The 26,452-nt window shown below is 62.2% G+C and overlaps 1 protein-coding gene across 1 annotated transcript; it reads right to left on the reverse strand.

Moving 5' to 3' along the window:
* Positions 1 to 26,452, reverse strand: RAB26 (RAB26, member RAS oncogene family). The gene is made up of 9 exons (XM_086760086.1): positions 26,243 to 26,452; positions 23,820 to 23,930; positions 5,354 to 5,395; positions 4,623 to 4,689; positions 4,194 to 4,246; positions 2,514 to 2,579; positions 2,281 to 2,337; positions 1,769 to 1,845; positions 1 to 1,501 (listed from the first exon to the last, which is right to left on the reverse strand). Exons 1-9 carry the CDS (start codon positions 26,450 to 26,452, stop codon positions 1,399 to 1,401), a joined length of 786 nt encoding a protein of 261 aa, XP_086616212.1. The 3' UTR covers positions 1 to 1,398.

Below are 26,452 nucleotides of genomic sequence, written 5' to 3' on the forward strand. Positions count from 1 at the left end.
TCTGTTTGCAGTGGATTTATTTTAGGATCTTTTTTCATACTGTTCCTGTGCAGGACCCGCTGTAAGCAGCGGCTGCTGGTTTTACTGGAGGTCACGGAGCAGCGTGGCTGCGAGGAGCCCCCGCCTGCCCGAGCCACGCGCAGCCGCTGCGGAGGGTCCGCGCCCGCCAGGAACGCAGCGCTGGAGCTAACGCCCCCAGCAAAACAAGGGGCAGGGGGCCCGGAACCGGCCGCTGAGGGAGCTGGTGCTGCGCTGGCGAGCGCGGAGATGCGTTATTTTATTTTAAGTGGTCCACGCAGGGCAGCGCGGGGAGGTTCAGTGCAGCAGGCACCTGGTGCCACGCATGTCAAATTTTCAAATAAGAAAATTGCCACAGGCCAAACACTTGATCCAAACTCAAATTTGTGCTTAGAAGTACAGCTTCAAAAAAAAAAAAAAAAAAAAAAAGCAGCGGAATGCCTGACACAGAACAAAGGGGTGAGGAGTCCATAGAGGGGAGCTGGCAGGAGAGCGGGAAACCTGTAAAATCAACGCCTCCAGCACTTCCCCAGCCTTCTTCAGCTACAGAAAGAGCTGTCCCAAGAGAACTTTGAAGATATCAAAGCGTTGTTGCAGTCTAGAAATGCTATCACACTGACATGAAGGTATTTGGGATAAGCTGCAATGCACTAGATTCCTTCTCAATTAAAGTTTGGAAACGGCGGTAGTAAGAGACCCAAAGCCTCGACCGAACGGATACACAGCCAGGAAATCTCTGTACGACAGACAGCTCAGCAGGAGCTTGCTCGGACGGACAGCTAAGCTCTGGTCTTCTGCAGGGAAGAGGAGGAACCTTCATCGAGGGGGTGAAAGATGGATGGGCGTAAGTGAGCAACTACAAAACCGGTTGCCGCGAAACAAAGTCTTTCCTGTGTGCCCCCAGCCGGGGGTCTGAGCAGGAAATTCCTGGCGCACAGGGCAAGAAAAGGGAATTCGGGACTTTTCCCCACCCAGATGTTTGGCAGGGAAAAGGCATTTGTTCCCCTCAATCACACCGTAATTCCTTCTAATGTTAAATTAAAGAAGCCTCATAACGCTCCCCGCTGCCGCGGAACGGGTAGGGACAGCCGGGTCTGCCGACTGCCGCGGCCCTGGGGGAGCGACGGCCATGAGACCCCAGCCCACCCCAGTCCCTTCCCGCACGCCCACCTCCCACCCGCGCGGGGACAAGCGGCTGCGAGCCAGGCGGGAGCGAGCGGTGAGGGAAGCTGGGGGGCTCGCAGCTTCCGTTCCCCATGGCTCAGCTCACCGTGCAGGCAGACACAGACACGACGGACAGACATGCACACACCGTCCACGAGGAGAGCGCGCGGCGCACGGACACCGGGCGTGAGTCTCTGTACAGGGGCACCGAGCGCGTTAGGACCTGCAGCAGCCCGAGCCTCTCACTTCCTTCTTCACGTAGTCGTGGAGCTTGAATTTGGGTTCGTTGGGCAGCTTCATGGACCTGTGCTTCAGCTCCCTGCGGGACGGGGAAAACCAGGTCACTCCGGTGCCTAGGCTGCCCGGCCCAGCTCAGTTCAGCTCGGCTTGGTCCGGGCAGTTTGCTGACGCTCCCCCTGACGAGACATTTCCTATCTCAGGTGAGATGGCAAGTAGTTGCCAGCACAAGAGCTGGAGGTGGGAGCCCAGGGAATGACAAGGTGGGTGGCAGTGCCAGCCTTTACCCCAGACTGCTGTCCCATCTGCGGGAGAGGTGCCCGGCACGGCCGCCGCGCCAGTCACTTACTTTGCGATGGCTGTGAAGGCTAATTCAACGTTGAGGCCACTTTTTGCACTGGTCTCCATGAAGGGCACGCCGTACTCCTGCGGGACAAGACACATCGGGATCAGAAATGTCACCCGGGCTGTGCCCGGGGGCTCCTGGCTCGCGCCGAGCCCCGGCATCCCCGGCCGACATCGGTGCCCGCTGCAGGAGCTCACACCCGCCCTGGGACGGGGCCTCTGCCGCGGCGGGCAGGGAACGCCAAGCAAGGGGCCACAGCTCAGGCATTTCTTACACAGCTTCACAAATAAGTTTTGAGGACAAAGAAGTGGAAAATGTGGTAGCTTAGAGGAAGAAGAGCAGAAGAGGAGGAAGAGGAAAGCAAGACAAGGGAAGAAAAGCAAAGACGTGTTTTGGGTCAGACTGGTCTCCAGTTAACCATTTCACGGGGGTACACCACCAAGCACACGTTGCGCTCGCACATCCCTGGTCAGAACACGCAACAACCGACCCACTGCAGCAGGCACCGCACGCACCTTGGCTAATTTTTCTCCATCTTCCCTTTTCACCACTCTGTCCTGGGCTGAATCCACCTGCCAACGGTAACGGCAAAGAGCAATTTGGGACGATCTGGAAGGTCAGCAGCAGGCGACCCCCGTGTCCCCTTACGCCTCCCCGGCTCCCCTGCCCGCGGCTGCAGCGCGGCTCTGACGCGGGCCCATCGGCAGAGGAAGAGGAGGCTCTGGCGAAGCCGTGGCACCGGGCTCACCTTGTTTCCCAGTAACATGAGGACCACGTCTTGCTGCGCGTATTCATGAATCTCTGTCAGCCACGCCTGGAGGGAGACAGCCAGAGAGAGGGGTGAGCAACAGCTCTGGGAGGAGGAGGAGGAGGAGGAGGAAGGATCGGGGGCTGCCCTGCGCTGCTGAGCAAGCCCAACTCCCCGCCCCGGCTGCTGAGCAAACCCCGGCTCTCAAGGACAAGGGCAGCCTTCAGCCTCGCTGCCCGCTCTGCCTGACCACAGGCGCGTGTAGGACGTCAACCCAAACTCCCCTCGGCGGGACGTTAACACCAAGCCTGCTTTTGGAGGATGTGCTCCGGGATGTGTCCCATGCCCGTGTCCTGGACGTGCCGCCCCGGTGCCGAGCACGCTCCTCCTGGCAGGCGGCTGAACCTGCCTCCCCGAGCCACGGGGTGCCTTCCGTGCCCCCTAGCCCAGCCTAATCGAATCAAACCTGCCCTAATTCCCCATAATCCCTGATCCGCAGCGCGATCCTCGCTCCAGCGCCGCTCTCGCCCAGCAGCATCCCGCATCAACCCCCAGCCGGCCAGGGAAGCGAGGGATGATTTGGGATTAGAGTGGGAGCCCAGCACGCACGGGCGCAGCGCCAGGACCCCACTGCACCCTGTCTGGGCTCAGAGCACTCAGCTCCGCAGACGGGTTGGTCCAGGGGACCCCCGGTCCCTCCTGACAAACCCCTCGGGCTCCCTTCTGGCACCGCTCCCCCTCCATCCCTCTTTCCAGCACCCGAGCGTTCATTCCTCACCGCCGGGGCCACACATGCCGCTGGATGTCCCTGCCGCGTCCCCGCGGGGCCGGCAGAGCTGACGCTGCAGATGGGACCGCGCTACCCAGCCGAGCGAAACCTCCGGGTGATTTTCCATCTCGGCGCAGACCCGCAGCCTGGTTAGGATGCTCCGGAGCAGGACCCCCCGCGGAGCCGGCGTGGCAGACCACGGCCCCCTGCTCCGCGCCCCAGGGTGTCAATGCCAGCACGGCACCTCCCGTGCTGACGACCAGGGTGTTTTTGCAGGCATGCCGCCCGCCCGCCGCAGCCGCACACGGTGTACCCCGCGTCCCGGACACAGCAATTGTGTCCTGTTCATTCCGGGCTGATTGCTCCCCAGGCTCGGGGCAGGGCGTTCGCGGCCCCCAGCAGCCGCACGGTCCCGTGGGGTGAGGGGAGGGGACACCCAGGCCAAAAGCCAGCAGGAAGGGCAGGTGTGCTGACGCAGGATGCGGCCCCCTCCCCTGCCCGGGTTCGGCACTAAGGTGGGTGGGGGACAACGCGGCGCCCAAGCTCGACCCGTCAGGACGCGACGGTGCAGAGGAGGACGAGGGAGCACCGCGCTCGGTAAAGCCGCCGTGCTCATCTACCAGAGCGAGTTCTCCGGCGGTGCTGTAATTACACACGGCATTAATCTGCCAGCGAAGTGAATCCGTCACCCCTTTTATTTGCTCTGAAAGGGCAAACTGTCCTCTGGAGGGCAGAGCCGCTGTCAGACAGGTGCTGGCATTGACCACAGCCCCTCCGGCAGCGACGGCGGTTCACAGCTCCCACACGCAGCCCCCGCAGCGCGCACCCTCACCCCAGTGCCGACCCGCAGCCGCGACCCAGCCCATCGCACGCTGGGGACGGGCAGGAGGGGCCCAGCAGCGCTGCCGTACCTGGATGTTGTCGAACGACGCCTTGTTGGTGACATCGTAGAGCAGGAGCAGGGCTGCGGAGAGAGGGAGACGGTGCGTTAGTGCCAGCGCCACGGTGCCGGGCGGGAGCACGGCCGAGCAGAGCCCACACCTCAGAGCTCGCTCTGCACCGTTCCCTGGGGATGTCACGCCCGGGGACGCGGTGTCAAAGCACCACTGAGGTCCCTGCTGTAAAATATAAAGCAACGCTTAAATCCACCACGGGCGATGCCTTAGACACGTGGTGTTTGCACCTCCACACGCACAGGGTCCTCCATCTTTGGCGGCTGCTTCCCACAGCGAAAGCGCTCCGGTGATTCCTGCCTGGCCTGGCCTGGAGTCGCAGCTCGGAGCCCCGAGGAGCCGGAGGGAGGGGACCGTCCCCTGGGAAGCAGAGGTGGCCGTGCTTACCGTGGGCGTCCCGGTAGTAGGCGTGGGTGACGCTGCGGAAGCGCTCCTGCCCGGCCGTGTCCCAGATCTGGAAGGCAGACGGGAGCAGAGGGGTCAGGCACGAGCTGCCGCCGCGCGGGCTGAGGGACCCACCCGGCACCAAACCCACCACCGGCCCCACCGGCCCGGCGCAGCCCCGGGAAGCTCCCAGGGGCAGGAATAGGAAAAATGCCAAGCGCCACGAACAGCGAGGCAGCACTTCCCTGCTCCTTGGTGCACGGAGACGCTGGTGCGTGGCAAAGGGCTCCCGACACGTCCCTTAATCAGAAAATCCATCCAGCAGACGGATGCGTGGGGACACACTGATTTAATTTATTAGTTTTTAATGCGGCGATACGTTTGCAGAGTGCCGCGCTGCTGGCAGGGGCAGATCGGCGCTAACGCCGTTACTGAGCTCCTGCCAAAGCGGCCAGAGAAAGGGTCGGGTCCCGGGGGGCCAGAGCGGCTCTGGCTGCGGGGGGACACGGAATCTCCTGCGTGTCCCATGGGGAGGATGCAGGCTGAGCCAGGGGACATGGATGCCTTCAGAGGATCGCAGTCCCTCTCCGGCTCTTCCTCTTCCGGAGCCTGGCATCGGCCATCCATCCGGCAAAGGATGGAGATGGGGGTGCCCCTCCGCCGAGGGGCTTTGCGCAGCCCCAAACAACCTGGGACGGGGCAAGGGAGCGGCTCCCGGGGGTGTGGGGACATACCTGCAGCTTCACCTTCACCCCGTCCACCGTCAGCACCTTATTCTGAAAGAGAGGAGAGAGGGCGGTGAGGGGCGAGCACGGCTGCGGGTTGCCCAGGACCCGGAGGAGGCACGTGCACCCTGGCCCCCGTCCCGGGCAGCGCTTCCCCCCGCGCCCTCGGGCTGATCCCTGCTCCCTGTTTTTCAAACCCCCTTAAATCGGTCCCAGCGCCTGCGGAGCCGCTTGCGCCGTGGCCCAGGCAGCAGATAATTCCTGCTGTCTGCTGTTAGGTCGCATCTATTCGGGTACTTAAATCCTCGCGTCTGCAAGGTGGTTCAGCGCAGAGCACGGCTGGGGCTAGAAGACCTCTGGCAATAAATTAACGAGCGCCAGCATCCCATCTTAATGGCCTTCAAAAGACACGGCCAACTACTCCATATTCAGTTAGCGACCTAAAAATAACTCCTCTTCCTGCTGTTTGTACCTATTTTTCTCCCAGTGAGCTCCAATTTCTCTCTCAGTTTGGGTTTTATTTTCCCCGTTTTGTTTGTTTTTGTCAGGAAAGGTGGGAAGGAGGAGGAGAGGGGGCAGTGTCCCCCCACACTGCCCCGCAGGCCGGCCAGCGAGGGCAGGGGATGGATCCTGACCGCATCCCAGAGCGACAACCACGATGAAAACGCTGCCATGGAACGGGGTACTGGCACGACAGGGCAGCCGGTCCCTGCTCCAGCGATGACGGGTTTGAATCCCGTTTGCTCTGGATCAGGCGTGGGGTGCTCTGCCCGCTCCCGGCACGTGGCCGTGGGATGGCCAGGGCTGCCCAGACCCCGCTGGGCTCTGCCGGCTCTGTCCCGCTCCCCGCCTTCCCCAGCACCGATCCGGCTCATCCCACTCGGCACCGGACACGCCACCAGCTCCGGTGCCGTCAGAATCTACCCGGGCAAACAGCGGCACATGCGTGCCAAGAGGCATCCCCGCGTGTCCCGCACCACTTGGCACCGAGTACCGGGCACCTCGGGATGCAGGCACCCAGCATCACCCGGCCAGGACAGCGCCGGTGGGGCCCTGGGTCCCCTTTGGATGTTTTTCATGAGGGCAGAGGGAGCACCTCGGCTCCTGCACATCAACGCTCGCCCAACAAAGAGGACAGGGGCGAGGAGGAGAGGGCAGGAGCGAGCCCGAGCACCGAATTTACCCAGCCTGCTAAAGCAGGCACAGGGGAGCCGAGGCGGTTTATAAATACCTTCAAAGGCAGCAGCCCAGACGAGGGAGCGGAGTGATTCACAGCCCGGCAGCGGTAAAAATAGGCAGCCAGGCTGCGTGGAGCCAAAAAGGGCTCAGGAGCCGGCCGGGGGCTCGGGATCCGCTGCCGCGCACCGTGCATGGGGCCGAGGCTCTCCCCAGCGTGTGAAACCGGGGCCGCTGAGGGCTCCAAGTGCTTAAAAACGAGGGTCCCTGAGGTGGAAACACGCACCATGGCAAACGGCGCCGAGAAAATCCAAGCAGAGGAGCTGCACCCTCACCAACATCCCAGGGGACGGGGAGCCACGCTGCCCAGCAGCCGTTCCGTGGGTGAGGCGGGGCAGGCGTCCTCTCTGCAGATCTGGAGCACCGGAGGCGCTGGCACGTCCCGCGAGGGGCCCCGCACCAGCACGATGCTGGGCCAAACGCCCTCCCCAGTTGGTGGCAACCACCCGCCGATGCCAGCTGCCAGGGACCGCGCCAGGGACGCTGTGCCAGGAGCCGCAGCAGAAGGAAAACACTCCGCGTTTCCCAATTGGCCCCGCAGCGCCTGGCTGCTCCGCATCTCGGCACAAGCACCAGCAGCCCTCGCAGGGGATGAGGACGCTTGGTGTAACGGATGACGACGAGGGACAAGGATATGGGGAGCTTCACGTTAAAAACAGCACCGTGAGCGGGAGGGAGGGAAGACATGGCCGCAGGTGAGCCAAGTGACCACGAAGCATCTGGTGAGCAGCAAAAAACCCCTGAAGCTCCAGTGCTGCACCTCACGCATCGACCTCCTCTTCAGGAGCTTAATTAAAAGCAAAGCTGGCAGCAGCAGGATTCACACTAATTACGACTGACCTACATCTTAGGGAGGGTAAACGCTTAAACCTAATTAAAGTCTGCACGTGGACCCAGGTGCTGCTGGCCCAGGCTGTGGAATAAAGCGGGTTCCCCGGGGTGTCGGCGTGGGACAGAGCGGCGTTCCGGGGCGAGCGACTGCAGAGACGCTCCTGCAGAAGGGGACGCAGCCAGGGCCGTCCGGAGCAGCGGCTCCCGCCCGCATCCCGCCTGCCCCCAGCACCGCGCGGCTGCAAAATGGGGGTGAGGAAACCGAGCAGAAGGGGGGAGAAGGCAGGGGCTGCCGCCAGCAACGCAACGGCTCCGGCCGGCGCCACGGGAACCTGATGCCCAAGCCCTCCCCGTACCACGGCTAATAGACTTCCCGGCTTCTGATTATTATTATTATTTTTTAAGGATTTGCAGTTCAATTGCACGCTCCCAGCCCTTGGAAGGCACGGCTGGGGGGTTTAATGACTAATAAGCACCTGAAGACAAAAGACAACGTGTGTCAAAGCACCGAGACATGAAATACACCGCCGGGCTTGATGGCGACGAGGGGGGCTGTGTCATTCAGGGTTTGCTCTCAGCCCTGACCCGGTTAGCGCAACAGTGGGAACGCTGTCCCCACAGCTCAGCCCTGCTGTCACCTTCTGCGAGTTCAGTGTTTGTGTGTCCTTTTTCCTGGGGCTTTGGCAGCGTTATCAAAATGCCTCCTAGCAGGGGCTGCAGCGGAATGCGTGGAGTGCCTTTGTCGGAGGAACACGATGCTCGCAAGGTAAATAATCCTCAGGACTTCAGATAAATAAAGCTGGAACCTTACAGATGCAGGAAAAATTAAATTACCGTGTGCAGATGGTCCTCAATTAAGAGCAGGGTTATCAACACGCCAACAGCCCCACTGGCTGCAGCCCCGGCGCAGGAGGGCGGCCGTTGGGAGGAAGAGAGGAGGAGGAGGTGGTGACGGGGTGAAACCATGCTGCTTCTCAAAAACGCGCACCCCGCGACGGACACCGCTCCCACCCAAACCGGGGCGCGCCCGCGCTGCTCTCGGGTCAGCGCGTCAGTGGTTTGGGTGACGCCGCTCCCTCGGTCCCGGGGCTCCCACGCTGCTGGTGAACCACAGCGGCAGCGACCAGCACATCCCGGTCTGTCCGCAGACGCCTGAGCCCGCACCAGCAACGTAAGCCAGGGTCAGCAATCACACACCAACCCGGCCGCTCCCCAGCTTTTCCACGCGTTAGCTCATTAATTAAAGCCTTAAAAGTCAAATTGGATACACGGATTAACTCGGTTCACAATTAATCTGACACCATCCCGGCTCCCCAGCGCCTCTGATGGGTGCTGGCTCAAACGATGCTGCCCAGGAGCACCCACAGCACCCACCTGCCAGAGCATCCCCGTGCGTGGCACGGCACGGCCCCAGCCATCCTCACCTCCACTTTTATGATGGAAAAAAGAAACAAAAAAAACAAACCCCAAATGTCACTACTGCGCTTTGGAGGCAGCCCCCGCGCCCACAGCCGACTGGGAGCGAGCTCCTGCAGAAAGGGGGAAAAATTGCACTAGAGAACGCGCAGCAAAGCCGAGCGAAGGTGGCTGGGGCGCCGGCTGAGTTAATTAGCGGCGGTGACGGCTCTGCTGCGGGCCACGCACCCACCCAGCAAACTTCACGAGGGCTGCGGCATCACACGCTGGCTGGAGCTGGGGGGGCTGCCACGTCCCCATCGCCGCTCCGCAGCACGCGGGGAGCGGGTGATAGACTGGGAAGCCAGGAGAAAGACAGCAGCACAGCAGGGGCGAGCCGGCTGAGGGGATGCTGGGGGACCCCAGCCCCGTGCCAGATCCAAATTCCCACTCGGCAAAGCCCGGGGAGCCCCCGCTCCCACGAGCACAAACGCTCCGGTGCCGGGAGGGCTGGGATGCAGTTGTGATGGAGCTGTGGCAGACAGACGAACAAACACCGCCTCCAAAAATGGCTGTACAAATAGATTCAGGATCGATATGGAAATCTGCCCGAAACAGCAGGACACTGCATTAAATTTGCTCATCAAACCCCCGAAGTTTTCCTACACGCGCGCGCCGCTGCCAGCAAGCTGGGCCTGGTGGCTCAGCACCTCCTCCAGCCGCCGCAGCCCGGCCCCTCGCCACGGTCAGGGCGCGAAGAGCAGCCCCCGCTTCGCTCCCCCAGCACAAGCAGCTCTCTGAAAACTCCATCCCTCAAAATTAAGCAGCCAAACTGGGTGATTTTTGGGACTGAAAATGAGAAAATGAAAAAAAAAAACAAAACACCAAAGTTGGCCAACACGAGTGCCCAGGCAGGGTGCCCCGGGACACAGCAGCAGGCTTGGCTCGGGGCACGGACCACCCGAGCCGGCTGCCAGCGAGGAGCTGGAACCTTTCCGCCTCCCCAGCTCGGCATTACTCACAGCCCGCGCACGAGCCCGGCACGGCCCAGGGAGCCCAACAGCCGCTCGGCGCGAGCCCACAGCCCCCGCGGTGAGCGAGCGCCCGGCAGGTTTTGGCTCTGCCCGCCCCACTGCGGAGCCCGGGGTGACGCCGCAGGCAGGACCCCCGAGCATGGCCTCGACGGAGAACGCAACCAGCCAGCCCACCATCCTGGCTTAGGGAAAAACCCATTTCAGAAGCGCATTCCCTGCAAGAGAGGGGAGGGACCAGCAGGATGTTGCGCTGGAGCCTGCGGAAAGCGGCTGGGAGAGCAGGGCCGGGGCACGGGCTGATGCAGGGGGTCCCAGGGCTGTGTCACGGCGCGGCTGGGCACGGTCCCTATCCAGCTGTGCCGTGTCCTGCCGGAGGACAGCCCAGGCACCGGAAACATTTTCGCTGGTCCTCCTCATCCTCAGCTGCGGAGCAGCAACAAACGCAGCTCCCTTGTGCCGCTGCCGGTGACGTGCCCGAGCGGCCGCACCACGCGTCCCAGGGGACCCGGGCAGCCAGGACACCCCACCACGGCTCCCTCCGCCTCATCCCACAAACCTGCTCGGGGAGAAAACCCAACCGTCTGCCGTCCAGGGCAGGTGATTAATTTCCCCAGCAGCTCCGTGCATTTGCACTCTGCGTCTAAAAATAGAAATTCGCGCCTTGTTTTTTTTTTTTTCCCCAGGACTTGCACACTCCTGCCTGCGGCAGAGACGCTCCAGAGCCAGCCGCCGATCCCCGGTGCCAAGATCCTTTCAGGAACGATAACGTGTCGGCGCTCGCTGCTCAGCTCAGCGGCAGACCCCGCGAAAAGCCGATCAACGTGGCACCTTGCAGGCGACAGGGCTTCTGACAGCCCCGCAGCCCCTCGCCTTCTGCTGCCTCCCTTGAGGGGTCACCCCGCCGTACCCCTGCCCGTCGGGTCCCGTCCGGGGCACAACTGCCCCGCACGCTGCGGGAGAGAGGGGAGAAGCCGCGAGCCCTGCCCTACAGAAATCGCCCTGACCCCCGGTCCCTGGGTGGGCACGGACCCTGGGCGCTGCCCTGCAGAGCCCCTCGCCTCCGCGGGCAGCGCGGCCCCTTCCCCGCACCCTGCGGTGCCCAGCGACGCCCCGGGATGTCTGCGGCGCTAGACTCCGTCGAGAGCCGTGTACGCTCCACTAAAGCGCAGTTAACATCTCCTGGCTGCCAGCCCGCGGGAGATAAGAGCCACGGCTCTTGTGAGAGCAGGCACACGAAGAATTAGGGACTTATCGTCTGCTGCTCCTATCGGTCTGCACATAAAAGGTTTTGCTGGCAAGAAGCAGAGAATCCTGTCTTAGGGACGGATCAGGGGTAAGAGGATCTGCTTAGGATGATGTATTTAAAATAAAGCCCTGCTCTGCTTCTCAGCATCTCCCCTGGCAGCCGCGTCCCGCAGCCGCCAGGTTCCCGGCGCCGGTGGAGCAGTGCCGGGTTGGTGACGCTGTCCCTTCCCAACTCCATCGAACCAGCAAGTCGGTGCCCCGGGGACCATCACGGGGACGGTTCCTTGAGGGAGGCGCAGGCGGACGAGGCCCAGGCTGCTGACACTTTTAACGCTCAGGCTCATCCCAACGGGCGGGAGATGCGACCATGCGAGGTTCCAGTCGTTCCCCCGTGGGCAGCCAGGGAAACTGAGTTTTTCACCCTTAAAAATCCACAGGACAGGATCTGCTACAGCCGCCCCGGAGACCAGGGCCACCAAAAAGCAACAGTCAGCAGGAACGCAGCCCAGCCCTGCCGCTGCCGGCACGCCGTCAGGTCCCGGGAGCGGATGGAGCCCGCGGCTACATCCCTCCTCCCGCCCGGGGCCGGTCTGTGGCGGCTCCCCCACCACCCTGGGCTGCGTTACTCACCCCTTCCAGCTCTTTTTTTCCTACTTTATAATAGAAGAGATATTTTTTTAAAATATCCATGCTTCCTTCTAAACCAGGCAGCCTTGGAAACAAAGGGGGCAGAGATGGCTCACGCAGATCCGTGCCAATGCCGAGAATCGGTAACGTGGCGCTCAGCACGTTTATCTTCATTTTCTTCATCAAGGACATGCCGCGCTGCGAAGCAGGACAGGAATCTCTACCGAGCATTTATTGCGATATCATTTCTCATTTACAGCAAACATAGCGGCCGTCGGTGCTGCGAGAATGAAAAATGGGTCATCAATTACCGTTACGTAGGGAACTGTTTACTCTGGGGGGTGGGGGGAATAAAGCCTGCATCAGTTTTTACCTCAGAGAAGCCCGTCCCCGTGTCGGCAGCGCTGCTCTACCCAGCGCTCCCATCACGGCAGCCAGGCGCCGTGGGACGAGCCGGGCAGCCCCGCCGCGACAGCCGTGCCCCGCGCCGCTGCCCCGCCGCACCCCGGCCTCCCGGGTTCGCACCCCGTGCTTCACCCAGACGCAGAGGGGAGGCGATTTCGACTCAGCCCAGTCGTGTCCAGGCGCAGGGTCCTGGGAAACCATATTTAAGCCCTGCAGCAGCCACCTCATTTCCAGCACGAAACCCGTCCCGGCTCAGGGGGAGTTTAACGGGTCTGTCCCCAGAGCAGCCACGCAGCGGCGGCGTTCACGGAAGAGAAAGCCACTGGGAAGCACCGGACGTGCCGGCACACTCACGCCATGCGAAACGCGCCCTGGAGATGGGTGCTAAGGAAGCACGGCGCGCTCGGCACAGCGCCCGCGCTCCCACACCCTGCTGCCAAAACCACCCCAGTCAGTCAAACCAGTTTGGCTAAACCAGCCCCACCGTTTGCCCAGCCAGTGCCAGGCGGGGCTGCGCCAGCCGGCCGAGCAGGGCTGCAGGCCAGGACCACGCGGGGAAATCTCACCGGGGAGGGGACATGGCCCAAATCCTGTCACCCCAGGGAGGTCCAGGCAGCGCGGGCAGGCTCGGGGCTGGGAACGTGGGGCAGATCGCGCTCCCGGAGAGCCGGGCGCTGCCGCAGGACACAGGCACTTGCAAATCTTTTTGCAAATAAAACTGAACCAAACCCCACACGCAGCTGTCTTGACCTTTGTGTTCCACCAGAGACATCCCTCAGAAAGCCCAGCCGCAGCCAGTTACCCAGCCCGGAGCGGCCGGGTCCGCGGGACAGCGTTCCCAGCTCCGCACCAAGCTGCGGGGCTGATCCCCTGGGAATCAATCGCTCCCCGCCGCTCGCCCTCAGCACGCCCAGCTTTCGGGAGCAACGCGGCCTCCCGTGTGCATTATTCAGGAGGGAAAAAACACATCTGCCGCGCACTACCGCTCGCTCCGGAACAGGGTTATTTTAGGCATTGTCAAGCGCTTACCACGTTAATTCATGCACATTTATAAGCGCAGCACGTTTCTGTAGTTAAGAAAGTTTGGGCTGACCTGCAGTGCCACTTGCTGAGCCCTGGCACCACAGGACCGCGGCTGGCACCGCTCCGTGATTTCGGCGTGTGTCCTGCGACGCCGCAGGAGCCGGTCCCTTCCCAGCAAAGCCGAGCACCGCTCACCCACCGCAGCCACAGCGGACGCAGGGCAGGAGGACGGTGTCCATCTTTTATTCCCCCTCCCCACAACACAAACCTCTGGTCCCAGGCAGGGACAGGTGGGGTCACCCCTCTTACGGCTCTGGCTCCCCCAGTTCTGCCAGTGCTGTTTGTGGCAGGACTGCTGCAGCCGCGCCGTGGCGAAGCACCGCAGGGATGCACCGCAGGGATGGGCCACATGGAGCCCTTCCCCTGACCACAGTGCAACAGGATCCACTGGGAAAGCGATTCCCAGCCCTGCTCTGGTCCCATCGCATCAGCCACGTGTCCCAAGCCACATCACCAGACTGCGGCAGGTCTGGGGAAGGAGCCAGCCTTCCCCGCAGCCAGGGTCCCTGAGCGGGGGGAGAACCTGGGGGCTCAGGACCCAGCAGCATTTGAGCCGCTCGGGGTTGGCTTCAGGCCGCGTGTGCCTCGGTATTTAGAGGAAAAAGAAAAGCCCACTCATCCAAACCTGTGATGCGTGATCTCCCGGGAACGCGTTTCCCTCAGAGAGCACTGACTCACGGGAGCCCAAGGAAGCCCACGCGCGGCGTAACGGCTCGAGATGCTCCGCACCCCGACCCTGCACATGCTGCCCTGCACTGCGGCCACACCACACCCCTCAGCCCCTCCGAAACGCCTACAACAGAAAATAACTGCAACTGGTGACGAGTGCCCGGCATGGCACGGCCGTCACAGCGCCGGGGTCTCTTCCCAGCTCTGCCCCGCGTGGAGGGGCCAGCCCTGCCGTGCCAGTGCCCTGGGAGGTGCATGGCACAGCACGGCACGGCACAACGGGCTCACCCCCAAAAAGCCACGTCCTTGCCAGCTGGGCAGAGCTGCCAGCCCTTCCCCGAGGCTGGCGCTGCTCGGGGCTGCGTGGGCTGGCCGGCACCACTGCCAAAATCCGCGCCGCGCTCTAAAAATTGATGCTGAGAGTAGCAACAATCCCTCGGCGTTTCCGCCGAGGCACGCGGCGAACGGGGCGACGCCGAAAGCGGTGAGCCCACGGGGGCTGTGCGGCCGATGGGGCGGGAGGGTGAGCACCTGGCCATGCCGGGGAAACGATGCCGTCCTCCCGCAGCTGCGACACTGGAGAAACAGCGGCTTCCCTGCAGCTCCTGAGAGCTGAGTGTGCTTACTGCTGGGGGGAAAAAAAGAAAAACAAAAAAACAAAAAAAAAAAAACCCAAATTCCAGCCCAGCCATCTGGCCGCACGAGCAGCGGAAAGAGCTCCCTGCACCCCCCGCGGCACCGAATCCCTGTGGCAAGAGGGATGCTCATGCAGGGACCAGCCCCCTTGACAAGGGGGTCCCTGGGCAGGGTCTTCGCTACGAACCCCCCAGCAACGAGGCCGGGCTGAATTGTTCATCCGGCCACGCAGTTGTGTTTCTCATCTTGGGCACGGCTCGGAGGAAGCAGCAAGGCACGGAGGCACTGGCGGGGACCTGCTGCCGTCGAGCGGCACGGGGGAAGCAAACTCCGGCAATTTGGACCAAATTCAGCATCGCTGACCAAACGGACAGGCAAGGTCCTGGCCAGCAGGGTCTGCACTCCCCGGATGCCTTCTGCGCTTGGTTTTGGGGGAAAAAACCAAAAAAACAGGGTTTTTTTTCAAGGTTGAGAGCAACGAGGAGTGCCGATGCCAACAACTCTCCCTGGAGGGAATGGTACTGGGAGCTGAGGCTGCTCCAGCTTCATTACCGGTAACGAGGAGCAGCAGCATCAGCGCTGGGCACGACCACCCGCTCCTCCTCCGCCGCCCGCCCCGTGCCCGGCACACACGGCACCACGGGCGCATGTGGCACCCCACCAAAGCGGTGGCTTTTGGTAGCGCAAGGCTAATAACCGCGGTAACGCCGCAAACCGGCGCGCGTCGGACGAGGCGCTCGCCAGCGGGAGCGGGGGGCGGCCGCGCCGTTGCCTTGGCGACGCCCACGCAAGCGAAGCTGGAAGAGCCAAAGCCTCCATCTCCCCAGCGTGTCACTGGGGCCCAGAACACCGCGGCTCGGCGGGGAGGAGGAAAACATCCGTGGGCACCGGCACACCGAACGAGGGCTGACGAGGTCCAGGCTCGCCACAGGTCGACAGCTTCGCGGCTGGGCACGGCTCCCCACCACTCCCCTCCTTCTAATAAATTAAATACTAAAAAACCCCACACAAAATGAAACAAAACCTGTCCAGATGTTCACAACAGGACCAGTCGCATCCTCAAAGACGTGCTGCCTGTCTTACGACCTCGAGAAGACAGCCTTTCCTGCCGGCGGGCAGCACCGACCCCAGAGCCACCACGTCCGCAACACAAGCATCTCCCCACCCCGAAGCCCCAGAGCATCACCAAGAGCCCGCACCCCGCTGGGCTGCTCCTCACCCGGGACAGCCGCGGACCCGGGCAGTCAGCACCAGCCTTTAAAGCTGAAGGAGCACGAGCTCCCGACACAGATTAGTTATGATAGGAAGAAATTTTTTTTTTCCGATGCAGGCATAAAGATGAAATATCTGCTGTTGCTTCCGAGAGGTTCTGCAATCCTTCACGCAACGACTCGGTGCTTAGCCAGGATTAAAAATGCTGTATGCCCCTGCTAGACAGACAAGGCTGCACGAGCTACGCCGATCCTTGCCGGGGGAACGGGGGCAGCTCCATCGCTCCAGGATGGAGCCAGCAGTGTGTACAGCAGCGCCGCGGCTTCGCTCCCCGTCTCGCCGGGCAGCGAGCGGGGCCAGGAGCCGCGCGGGCAGTGCCGTGCAGCCAGGCCAGGTGAGCATCGCCCCATCCCTGCCCAGCCGTGGGCACAGGACAGCAGGGCACAGCGCTCGGCCAGCCCCGCGCTGTGGGGCAGGGACGTCCCGTGGTGCCACCGCTGCTGCCCCATGCAGGAATCCCACAGCTCCCCACGCTTCCCCGCTGCCCTCCTCCTCCTTGGGGCTCCCCGCCAGCAGTGCCCCCGGTCCCGCTGCTCAGTGCGTCCCTCACCCGCCCCGGACCCGCACCTCGCCCTTCCCCGTGCGCACACGGAGATCACCGGCCTCCATGCTGGGAATCAACCGAAGCCTGCTGGGGGCAAATAATTAATCAGCGGTAACGAAATGAGGCAGTGGCTCAGCAGAGAGGCAGCGAGGGCTGCCTTGGGGGATGCTCAGGGGGCTGAGCAAGGCAAGAGCCACGGGGCAAGGAGGACCCTGAATTTCTCCCATCGTGGGGTAGCGGTGGGGGGCAGAGGCACCCCAAAGCCCACCCGTCCCCACCAGCGCAGCCGCCTCCCCTCCGCTTTCTGAGAAAAACCCGGTTCTGCACAGCTGAACTCCATGCATTCCATTAAATATTCAAACCGTTTAGACTTACTCGAGACCTGTTCAAATGTTTTATCGGCTATAAAACGCCCCCTCACAGGCCCTGGCACCGCAAGAGGACTCAGCCTGACGCCTGGCTCCGCACCGGGGCGGCCGATGCTCCAGCACCCAAACTGCCCTTCCCGGGGCCAATTTCTCACCTGGCACCCGCCAGAGAGGTGAGGACACGTCGCATCTGCGTGCCCACAGCCTTCCTCCAGCACTGACCTCCTCCTCGCTCTGCTCCCTCGCGGGAAGCCTGCTAAGCTGGAGTGAAGCAGGGAGCGGGGCGCTGACCCACAGACCCCCGAGGACGCGGGGAAACGCCTCCGGCTGCCGCTCGCGGGCAGAGCCGTCCCCAGTGGCGGCTCCAGGGCACCCACCCTCCCCACGGGAGATGGCTGCTGCAGCGAGGATGCTCCCACGAGCGGGTCCGTCACCCTGCACCAAAACCCAGCTCGCGAGGCGCTTCAAAGCGCGGCCACCAAGCTACGGCCAAAAACCCGTGCAATTAAAGGACAAAGGAACGAAGCCGTTAAGATGCTACAGGGCCCAGAAAGCGACTCAGTTCGCGCTTTCCAGATATGCTTGCACCAGGCTGCGGACGTGCAGGAACTGCATTTTTCCACCCGAGTCTCCACCGAGCTGGTCCCCGTCCCCTAACGGGGTTCTGAGCCCCCGTACAGCTCTGACGGGGAGGACACAGAAGGGATTACAGTGAACAGCTTTACAACCTCTCTCCTTTCACCAGCACCTCCCAAGTGTATTTTTTCCGTGCCTGTGCCCTGGCTCTGCAGCTCCCGAGCAGCCCAGACCTCCTGCCCTCCGCCTGAGCTAATTACACTTTTTATTCCAGCCATCCTGGGTGGGGACAGACTCATGGGGACGTCGGCTGCTGGCACGCACCGGGAAGCCACCACACAGCAGCGGGGCTGCAGGAGCCTGGGAGACACTGGTGCCCTTCCAGCAGCATCTCCCGCAAAATCTCACACCCCCAGCGCTCTCACTGACGCCTGAAATGGACGGAAAATTTCACAGCCGGATTAGACACCCAGCCTCTTCTGGGTGGTACTTCCCAGACACCGAGGGGGTGGGAGAGCCCTCGGCGTGCCGAGAGCGGGGCAGGCACCTTCCTACCATCCTGCAAACTGGTGAAGAGTTTTCTCACCCAGGCTCTGGGTGGTGGGTGCCGCCCCAGCTGCTCATTTGGAGAGCAGCTCAAGCACTTCTCCGCTTTGAAGGCATCCCTCTCGTTTCTTTTTGCCCTCCCCAAGGCAGGAGTGGAGCCCGTTATCCGCTGGGATCACCATCAGCACACGGGGGTTTGCAGCTTACTGGTGCGCCGCAGAACTGGAGCGCGCCGAGGAGGTTTGTTATTTTCCAAACGCAAGAGCCAAAGAAACATGAATAAAATACCAGCAGATGTGAGAAAGCGGGCGCAGCCCTCCACGGGCGCTGCTCGCAGCATCTCTTGGCAACTGAGCCCCTGCATGCAAATGACGGGCTTCGCCGGCTGCGAAGCTGCGGCCCTCTGCAAGGGAGGGGAGCAGCGGCGGAAAGCACAGCAGGGCTCGCTTTCCCAGGAAAACCAGCTATTTACTGCCGTCAGGGCCCGTCCGGAGCAGGGAGCAGGAGCCAGCAGCAGCTGCGGAGAAGCTGCCGCCCTGCACACCGTAAATCGATAAAATCAAGGTGTGTTCCGGCTAACTGCGCCTGCCCTCCCTGTGCAAGCTCTCCGGGACTTCTCGCCTGCTCCGGGTGCCAGTAGCACCGGCTCCTTGCAGCACCTGGTCCTTACGGCACCGGTGCCAGCATCTCGTTTGCCCCCCAAAACCAGGCAGAAGGAGCGGAAAGCACGACAGGAAAGCTCCCCCGAGCAAATTTAGCCCAGCTTTCCTTACAGCGAGAAATGCAAAAGTAGGAAATCAGCTACCAGCTTCTATTAAAATTCATACAGCAGTGAGAGTGGAGAACAAGCTGATTTCAGACAAAAAGCTGCTGGAAATACATGGCCAAGGCGGGCACGCAGGCATCCCCTGCCCATCCCACCATGCCAGCGCCCCCGCCCCAGCGGGGCACCCACGCTGCTGCTGGCACGGCAGCCCCACGGAGGGGCACCCGGCCCACGCGACGTGGGCAGCGCCGAGATGCCCCTCCCAGGGGAAGGCCACCTCCTCTGCAGGGGCGCAGAGCCGGGGCTGTCCCCTCCGGTGCTCCGGGTCACGGCCCCGGGGTCCAACCTAAGCCCACCCAACCGCAGCCTGCAGCAGCCCCCCTGCCCGACCCCATCACCACACCACACGGCAAAGCGCGCGAACAGGAGAGACCGAACACGGCTCAGCGCCCAGAGTCCCTTCCCTCGAACATTCAGGGCTAATTTTGTACAGAAAGACGTGCTAGAACTAATTTATTTCCGCTTCTTTCTTCTGGCCTCAGCAGATCCCCTCCCACTTTTTCCAGATTGATCCATCAGAAAATGAGCCCTGCTAAAGCTCAGTGCCAGCCGCCGAGATAAAAGCCAGCCCTTGGCTTTCAGATGGCTCCAAGCTGCACCAACCCTTCAAAGGGAAGTACCAGGCGAACGCTGCGCTGGAGCATCGCCCCAGGCGGGGACCATCGCCCCAGGGGCAGGGCTGCGGGCGCCCGCCGGGGGACTCACAGACGCTCAGGGCATCCACACCTCCCTCCCCTGCGCACACGGAGACCCGGGACCAGACTTGCCAAGTCCAGACCGCGGCCAGCGTTGATCTGCACACCCTGCACGGCTGGCCCGAAGCTTTCCCTCTCTCCCGCACAGTTCAGCTCGCTGAGGGAATCAGCAGGCAGCCAGCAGCTGCTATTTTGCCGACGGAAGGTGCGCACATTCACACGCTACACAAAATAAAGAGAGGCAAGAAATCTCTTATGAAAAAAAAACCCTATTATACACCGCGGATTCCGCCCCCAGAGCGGCACAGGGCAGTACGTAACCGAGAGCCCTTAAAGCCCGGGGTCACAAGCGACAGCTCTCATTGGCAGCGCGCAGCAGCCGTCCCAGCAGGCAGATTAACGGCGGCACGGCCAAGGCTGGAGCAGAGAGCGCGGCCGCCGCCGGCTTGCCCGCGCCCGAGGAGGCTGCGGCTGGGGAGGGAGCTGCGGGTCTCCGCGCGGTACCAACCAGCAGACACCCCTCCTGGGCGCGTTGGCGCACGAGGGTGCATGCCAAAACCCAGCCTTCAGGGGAAACAACCCCTGCGTCCAGCCGCCGGCTTGGGAAGCCCAAAGCTGTGCCGAAGCACGGAGGCTGGCTCCTTCTTCCTCCTCCCGCAGCACCTAAGCTTTGTGCCAGGAGGATGCTGGTTTGCCCCCTCTCCTCGGGGCAGCGGGAGAGGAGCGATAACGCTCGGAGAAAACGCAGACAAAGCGCCCTGCTCTGAACTCCGCCAGCAAAGCGCTTCCTCACGGCTTCATCCCACTGATTAACGCAGAAACCAGCTCCCCTGCTAACGCAGAGCGACTCATTAGCACCTCTTCCCAGGGAGAAAAGGCTCATCTTTAATTTTTTTTCTTTGATGTTCTTCTCCTTTCAGGTCCAGTTAGTACAAAAGCCTCAACTCGCCCAACCCCGCAAAGCCGGGGATGGCGCGCGGGGCTGCGAGCACCAGCCAGCGTCGGGGCAGCCCCGCGGAGCCCGGCGTCACCGGGCAGGGGGCACGCGGCGGGCCCACGCGGCCCTTCGGTTTCTCAGCTTCGGCGAGGCATCCCTCCCGTCAGTTAGCTGTTACGGCGAGGCAGACGTTCCGTCGGCTGCGCAGCTTCAGCTGCTGTCGAGGTTTCTGCCACGTTCCCAAATCACAGCAAAAGGCAGCTCCCTCAACAGCACTGAGAAAAATGGGATTCACACCCCTGAGGCATAAATCTGCTCCTTTCCAGGAGACCCTTCTCCCCGAAATCCTAACAGACGAAGTGCAAAAAGCACACACAGCCTGTCCCGGGCAGCCGCTGCGCCTGCGCAGGGGGAGAGCCAGCCCCACCACTGCCCCCAGGCAGAGAGACCTGCCGAGACCCCCGGCCCTGGGGAAACGGAGGGGGAAGACCCGGTGCCACAGCTGGGCACAGCCCTGGCCACAGCTCCCCTCCTGGGAGGGGATAACGAAGCCCCCTGTTACCCAGCAATGGCTGGATACCCCAAAGGTGATGCCCGCAACTGGGATGCTGGAAACAGAGAGGGGGCTGCTTTCCCCTCTGCGGGAAGCAGCGCAGTAACTCAGACAGAAGTTTCTGTCGCTGCAAGCGAGCCCCCCAGCTCAGGCAAAGCCCCCGCTGGAGCGGGACCCCTCGACCCAGGGCTCTGCCTCGCCTTAGCGGCACCTGCAGCGAGGGGGGCTCACCTCAGCGGTGCCCCCCAGCCAAACCCTCAGCTCCGCACCCCAGAGACCCCGGCACCGCCGCGGCTGGTGTATCCCCGAGGGGCTAAAGATGCTCCCCCAGTAAAACTGGTTTTCAAAGGAAGGAAAGCCGAAGGACTTGGCATCTGCAAAGCCAGAAGCCAATAGGCACCGGTTTGACACATTTTTAAATATTTCCCTAGTACAGTGGTTTATCTTCCAAACACATTTAGATCAACATCCTTCTTTGTTTAAGAGGCGATGATAAACAAACCAACACGAGAGGCGTTCTGTAACATCAAACAGTCGGAGGGAAAAAAACCTAGAGGGCTGTTAGGAATTGTAATGCCAGACTAATTTTAAATGGATTTCTATTCATTTGCATCTGCCCAGGCCCACACAAGCCATTAGCCGTAGCTTTGCCTGTATCCAACGGTTTGACGTCCTCAAAGACAAGCGGCTGATCCTGGAGCCCACTGGGACCAGTGGACCCACTGGGAGAGGAGGTGGGGAGTGGCTGGGCGGGCGTGGTGGCTGCTTCCCAACATGGCTCCATCTCATCCCAGGGCACTTTGCAGAGACCAGCTGGGGACAGTCCCAAAACCAGCAGGAGGGGCCAGGCAGCTCCGTCCCTGCCGTGTCCCAGCCTTTACCCGGGCTCCCGGCAGCTCTCCCTGGGCTGAGCAAGGTCGCTGTGTGCCACAAGCCCCGGCCTTGGGGAGGTCCCTGGAGGTCCCAGCGACTGCCGCAAACCCCACTGCACCGAAACAACGCCCCGCGCACCGGTTTGAGATGAACGCAGCAAAACCCCAGCGACCGTGTTCCCCAAGCACGGCTCCCCGCGGTGACAAACAGCCTCGCTCGCCTCACCCCGAACACCCGACGCCAAGTGCCGGGGTAACGGAGAAGAGGAGCTGCGACGTGGCAGCTTTGTTGTTGGACAGACACAAATTAACACCCGCGCGCGCTCTCGTTGCCACGCCGGAGCTTCATCTGCATCGCGATGCAGACGGCGAGGGGGGCACGGGTGCACAGCGCCCGCGGACAGGATTACCTTAACGGAAACAGAGATGTGCCATCAAAAACCATCTCCCTGTCCCCTCCAAATTACGAGGGCCTTACAGAGATGGTACTAACGAGTTTTAGGGCATACACATGACCTTCCCTGCTGTCTAATCTGCCCATTTCAAACCCATGTAGCTCCAGCAGCTTTATTACAGAAGTAAATTAACCCTAATTTGATTGCTGCTCAGTAGCAGCCGTTCCAGTGCTCTAATCAATAAGTCACAAGATTTTATGACTGCCCTTGGTATCAATCATTGCAATCAGTAATAAAACGCTTTTCATTTTAAGAACACCTGAAATACCACGTAACTACCTTTGTATAAAACAACGGACTCCAATTTACCAGCTTCACCGACCCGCCGCTGCAGCCTGCGGCGCTGCTCCGCGCCAAACGCCTATTTGCGGGGAAGAACATCGCTTTATTTCTAACGGGCTTCTGAGCCGTCCCTCGTCTCTTCCACCTGTCACCAGACCAGCAAGTTATTGTTCACATCCCAGCAAAACAGCGGGATACAAGAGACAGCCGTCTCCCAGAAACACTCCAAAGGGGAGGTCGGAGACCCTGCTGAGAACAGGAGGTCGGGAAGACGCAACACTGGCATGTGGCATCACCGCCAGCTCCTCACAGCAGCCACCCATCACCACGGTGGCACCGAAACGGAGCCGAAAGCCATCGCACGGCAAGATGACGCAGCCGGTGCCCCACAGCAGGGCTGGAGAGCACGGCCACAGGGCACGTCCCCGGTCCCCAGGGCTGAGCCTCCCCAGCAGCCTGCAGCACCAGCCACACACCGTGGCGGGGGGAAGCTCGCAGTTTGGGGGAAGCAGATGGTTGGGGAACCAGGGAGGGACAGGGAGCACCTGATTCTCAGGCCAGCGACCCAAGCCAGGCGTGCTGCTGGCTGCTGCTTTGGTGGCAAAAGCTCAGAGGAGCCACCGCGGCCTCGGCAGTGCCCGCAGGGCTCCCTCGCTCGCCCTTCACGGCTGCCCTAAGGTTTCTTTGATGCCACCTCTGTAAAGTCACCGTCCCCCTTGCTCTGCTGTCCCATCTCCACAGCCCAGGGTGCCCGTGGCAGCACCGCAGACGCCCTTCGCCAGGAGCTGCCAGACCACGGCATCCCCAGCAGCCCCCCGGCCCCAGCTCCCCAGCAAGGTACCCTCGGGGAGCTGCGGCCAAAAAAAGGCTTCGAGGGCCCCGGCCGGCACTGAGACGTTCCCATGGGCAAAGGGAGCTCTGCCCACACCAGGGCATTTCAGGACACGAGTGTCTCCCCTTCTGCCCCTCGTTCCCCTCTGTCGAGCATGTTCCCGCTGTCCTCACTGGGGAAATTGGGTTATGTCAGTTTTGTGTGTGTTTAGTTTTTAAAAAAACCAAACAAACAACTCTTAAAAACATTGAAACCAACTAAGGGAAATATTTTCACTTGGCAGATGCTCAGGCCTCAGCAGTTTTTCTTACACAAATCATCCCCAGGACCTGGAACAGAGGACGCGCTCCCCATCCTCATGCAAAGCGGTAACGAAGAGGCCGCCGCGCTGCCGTCGGAGGGATGCTCAGCTCTGAGGTGCCCTGGCTGGAGCTGACACACTGGTCGGGATGATGAGGTTTAAGTCCTTGGAGCAATATTTTGCATCTCCTCTGCAAAAGTTGCCACTCACCTGCCAGACCCCGCGGGCCGGGCCAAGGAGCCCCCAGGCACTTACCCTGAAGTCGATCCCAACCGTGGAAATGAAGCTGCCAGCGAGGAAAGCGCCATCTTTGAATCGCACCAGCAAGCAGGTTTTGCCAACTCCCGAGTCGCCCACCAGCATCACCTGTGAGGGAGGCGGGGGGGCGTTAGACACTGGGTTTGGAAGGAAGCCCCACCACAGCCGTTACCCATCTCCATCCCAGAAAGCCCAGCCCGGGAGCAGGCAGCAGATCCCGCGTTCTTGGGGGGAAAAAAAAGCACATCCACGAGCAACGTCCTCAGACCCAGGGGAGGGTGGGGAGAGAAGGGGGGGACCCACAGCAGGATTATTCCCCACGCTGCACCATGCGTGTCCCTGAGCACTGGCCAAACTCGAGATGCCCTCCCTGCCAGTACCCGAGTCCCCCAACCATGAGCACCACCAGCTACAGGAGTGCACCCTCCCCTCTGCAAACAAGCTCTTTTGGCAGGACCCACGTAGCCTCACGGCTGCTCTCCCAATACTCAGCAAGTGCCAAGGGAGCAGCTCCTGGCACCGCCTGCCTCAGTTTCCCCACCCAGCAGCAGCCCCAGGTGCAGACAGGGCAGGCACTCACCCCGCCGCAAAGAAACCACGGCAGAGCTGAAGCTGCTCCCACAGGCAGCCCCTCGAAGCCTCTGCTCAAATCGCAAGCCCTCCTGAACCGTCCAGGGCCACCAACCCCACTCCCCTCAGCAGGACGACAGCTTCCCGCCATCGAGAAACCCCGGACCACGCAGCCGAGCTGCGTTAGTGGCTCCTGCACCCACGTCCATTTGCACGGCTTCACGCTGACACGCTTCTCTCCCGAAGGCGCTGCCGGTAGCCTTCTGCAAGCCGCTAGCCCGTGACCGAATTGAAATGGTTTTAAGGCAGGCGCTGCCCTGGGTCACACCAAACCCGGGCAGGAGCCGTCAGCAGCAGCCAACGCCACCACTGCCACTATGCAGCTCAGCCTCCCGAGCGGCAGCCGCAGCTCCGGCCCCAGCTGCAACTCATTTTGGGGCAGGCAGCGGGGATCCAGCCACGGTGCTCCATGGTGCTGGGTCTCCCGTGGGAGCACCACGCAGAGCTGCACGCCGGGCTCTGGCACAACAGGGTTAGGGGAGCCAGCGAGCCGAGCGATGTGTCTGTGCGAAGCCAAGGGAAGGGGGAAAAAACCTCATTTTTAGTACAAAATAGTAGTATTGATTTTTTTTTAAACTTTCCAGACCTCTGTTCTAGAGCAGGGCAACCCTAAAAGGCAGCTTCTCCCTGCTCAGCGCTGCTGAAGCCAAACCGGGGCACGCAGCAGCACCCAGGGCTCGGTGGCCAGGATCCGGTCCCATGCCCGGGACTCGCGTTTGGCCATGGCCTCTGGCAGAGCTCGGGACCCTCAAGAGAGGGGTCAGGGAACGGGAAAGTTCAACAAACCAGGTTTTCCTGAATATGAAGCAATTTCTCTCTGCTCCTGGTTCAAAAGCAGCCAGAGCATCAGCAGAGCTTTTGGCTACCCGGTGCATTTGGGCTTTATCTGAGAGCTCATTCTGCTCATCCCTGTGCCGTGGGGCAATCCCCAGGGACAGCCCCTGCCCGGGCAGGGAGCAGCGAGCTCAGGGAGCCGAGAACAGGCGCGAACACGGAGGTGGCTCCATTTTAGGGAAGCTGTTGAACCGTTACTGCAGCTGTAGCGGGACCAACCGCCTCCCAAAGCCACCCAATTCACTTCTGGAACACCCCCCACTCCTACTCCGCGTCCCAAACCCTAAGAACGCCACGGCCACGCCGATCGCCAGGCACCGAGCCCTCTGCCACAGCGTGCCAAGCGGGGACCCGCCGCACCAAACGCCATCGCCTCAACGCTTCATCCCCCGCGCTCGCCGCCGAAGATCGCCGTTCCAGTCGCGGTCAGACGGGTCGCGCCGAACCGCGGCCTCGGCCGAAAGCGCTCGGCGAGCTCCAAGCGGGGCTTGCAGGTTGTGTGATGGGGTGCGGGGGGTGCGTTTGATCTGTGACTTGCTCGCCAGAATCCGAAGCGGCGAGAAGCAGCCATCTGAGCCCTTCGAAGAACGCGCAAGCCGGAGACATTTCGATAGCAGCCAGAGCGGATTCGATGCGGCTCGGGGAGCACCGTCACCCCGCTTCCCGACCGCACTCTTCCCGCCGGTGAAGAGGAACCCGCGGGTTACAACCGCTCACCCCCGCAGAACCCCCCGGCCATCACTTGCAAAAGTTCCGCAGAAGCGGCCCCGCAGCCGAGGGCTCTGCAGGGGCGGCCCCCGGCCCCGCACCGGAGCGGGGAGGCGGGGGATGCCGGGGCCGGGAGGGATGGAGGGAGGGTCGCCCGCCCGGTCCTGGCCCCCGGGAACTTCACCGACGGCCCCCGCACCCAGCCCCCGCCTCCACGCGCCTCCCCGCAGCCCCCGGTCCCCCCGCACCTTGAAGGCGAGATCGTAGAACTCGCCGCTGCTGCTCAGCGAGGGCCGCCCGCCCGCCGCTCCGCCGTTGCGGGGCAGCTCGGGGGCGGACGCGGAGCCCCGTGGGGCGGCGGCGGCACCGGCACGGCCGGGCCCCGGGGCGACGGGGGGCAGCGCGGCGGAGGGCGCGGCTCCGCCGCCCTTGCTGCGAGCCGCCTTCTTCCGCGACAT

Source organism: Chlamydotis macqueenii, chromosome 15 (assembly GCF_036417535.1).
Source record: "Chlamydotis macqueenii isolate bChlMac1 chromosome 15, bChlMac1.mat, whole genome shotgun sequence".
In the NCBI taxonomy this organism is placed as follows: Eukaryota; Metazoa; Chordata; class Aves; order Otidiformes; family Otididae; genus Chlamydotis; species Chlamydotis macqueenii.

Bases quoted from the DNA above. Each gene is read 5' to 3' on its own strand.
- RAB26 (XM_086760086.1), bottom strand. From the start codon at position 26,452: ATGTCGCGGAAGAAGGCGGCTCGCAGCAAGGGCGGCGGAGCCGCGCCC. The intron at 23,931-26,242 runs GTGCGGGGGGAC...CCTCCCTCACAG, and splicing joins TCTACGATCTCGCCTTCAAG to GTGATGCTGGTGGGCGACTC. The intron at 5,396-23,819 runs GTAAGTGCCTGG...CCTCTCTTTCAG, and splicing joins CGGTTGGGATCGACTTCAGG to AATAAGGTGCTGACGGTGGA.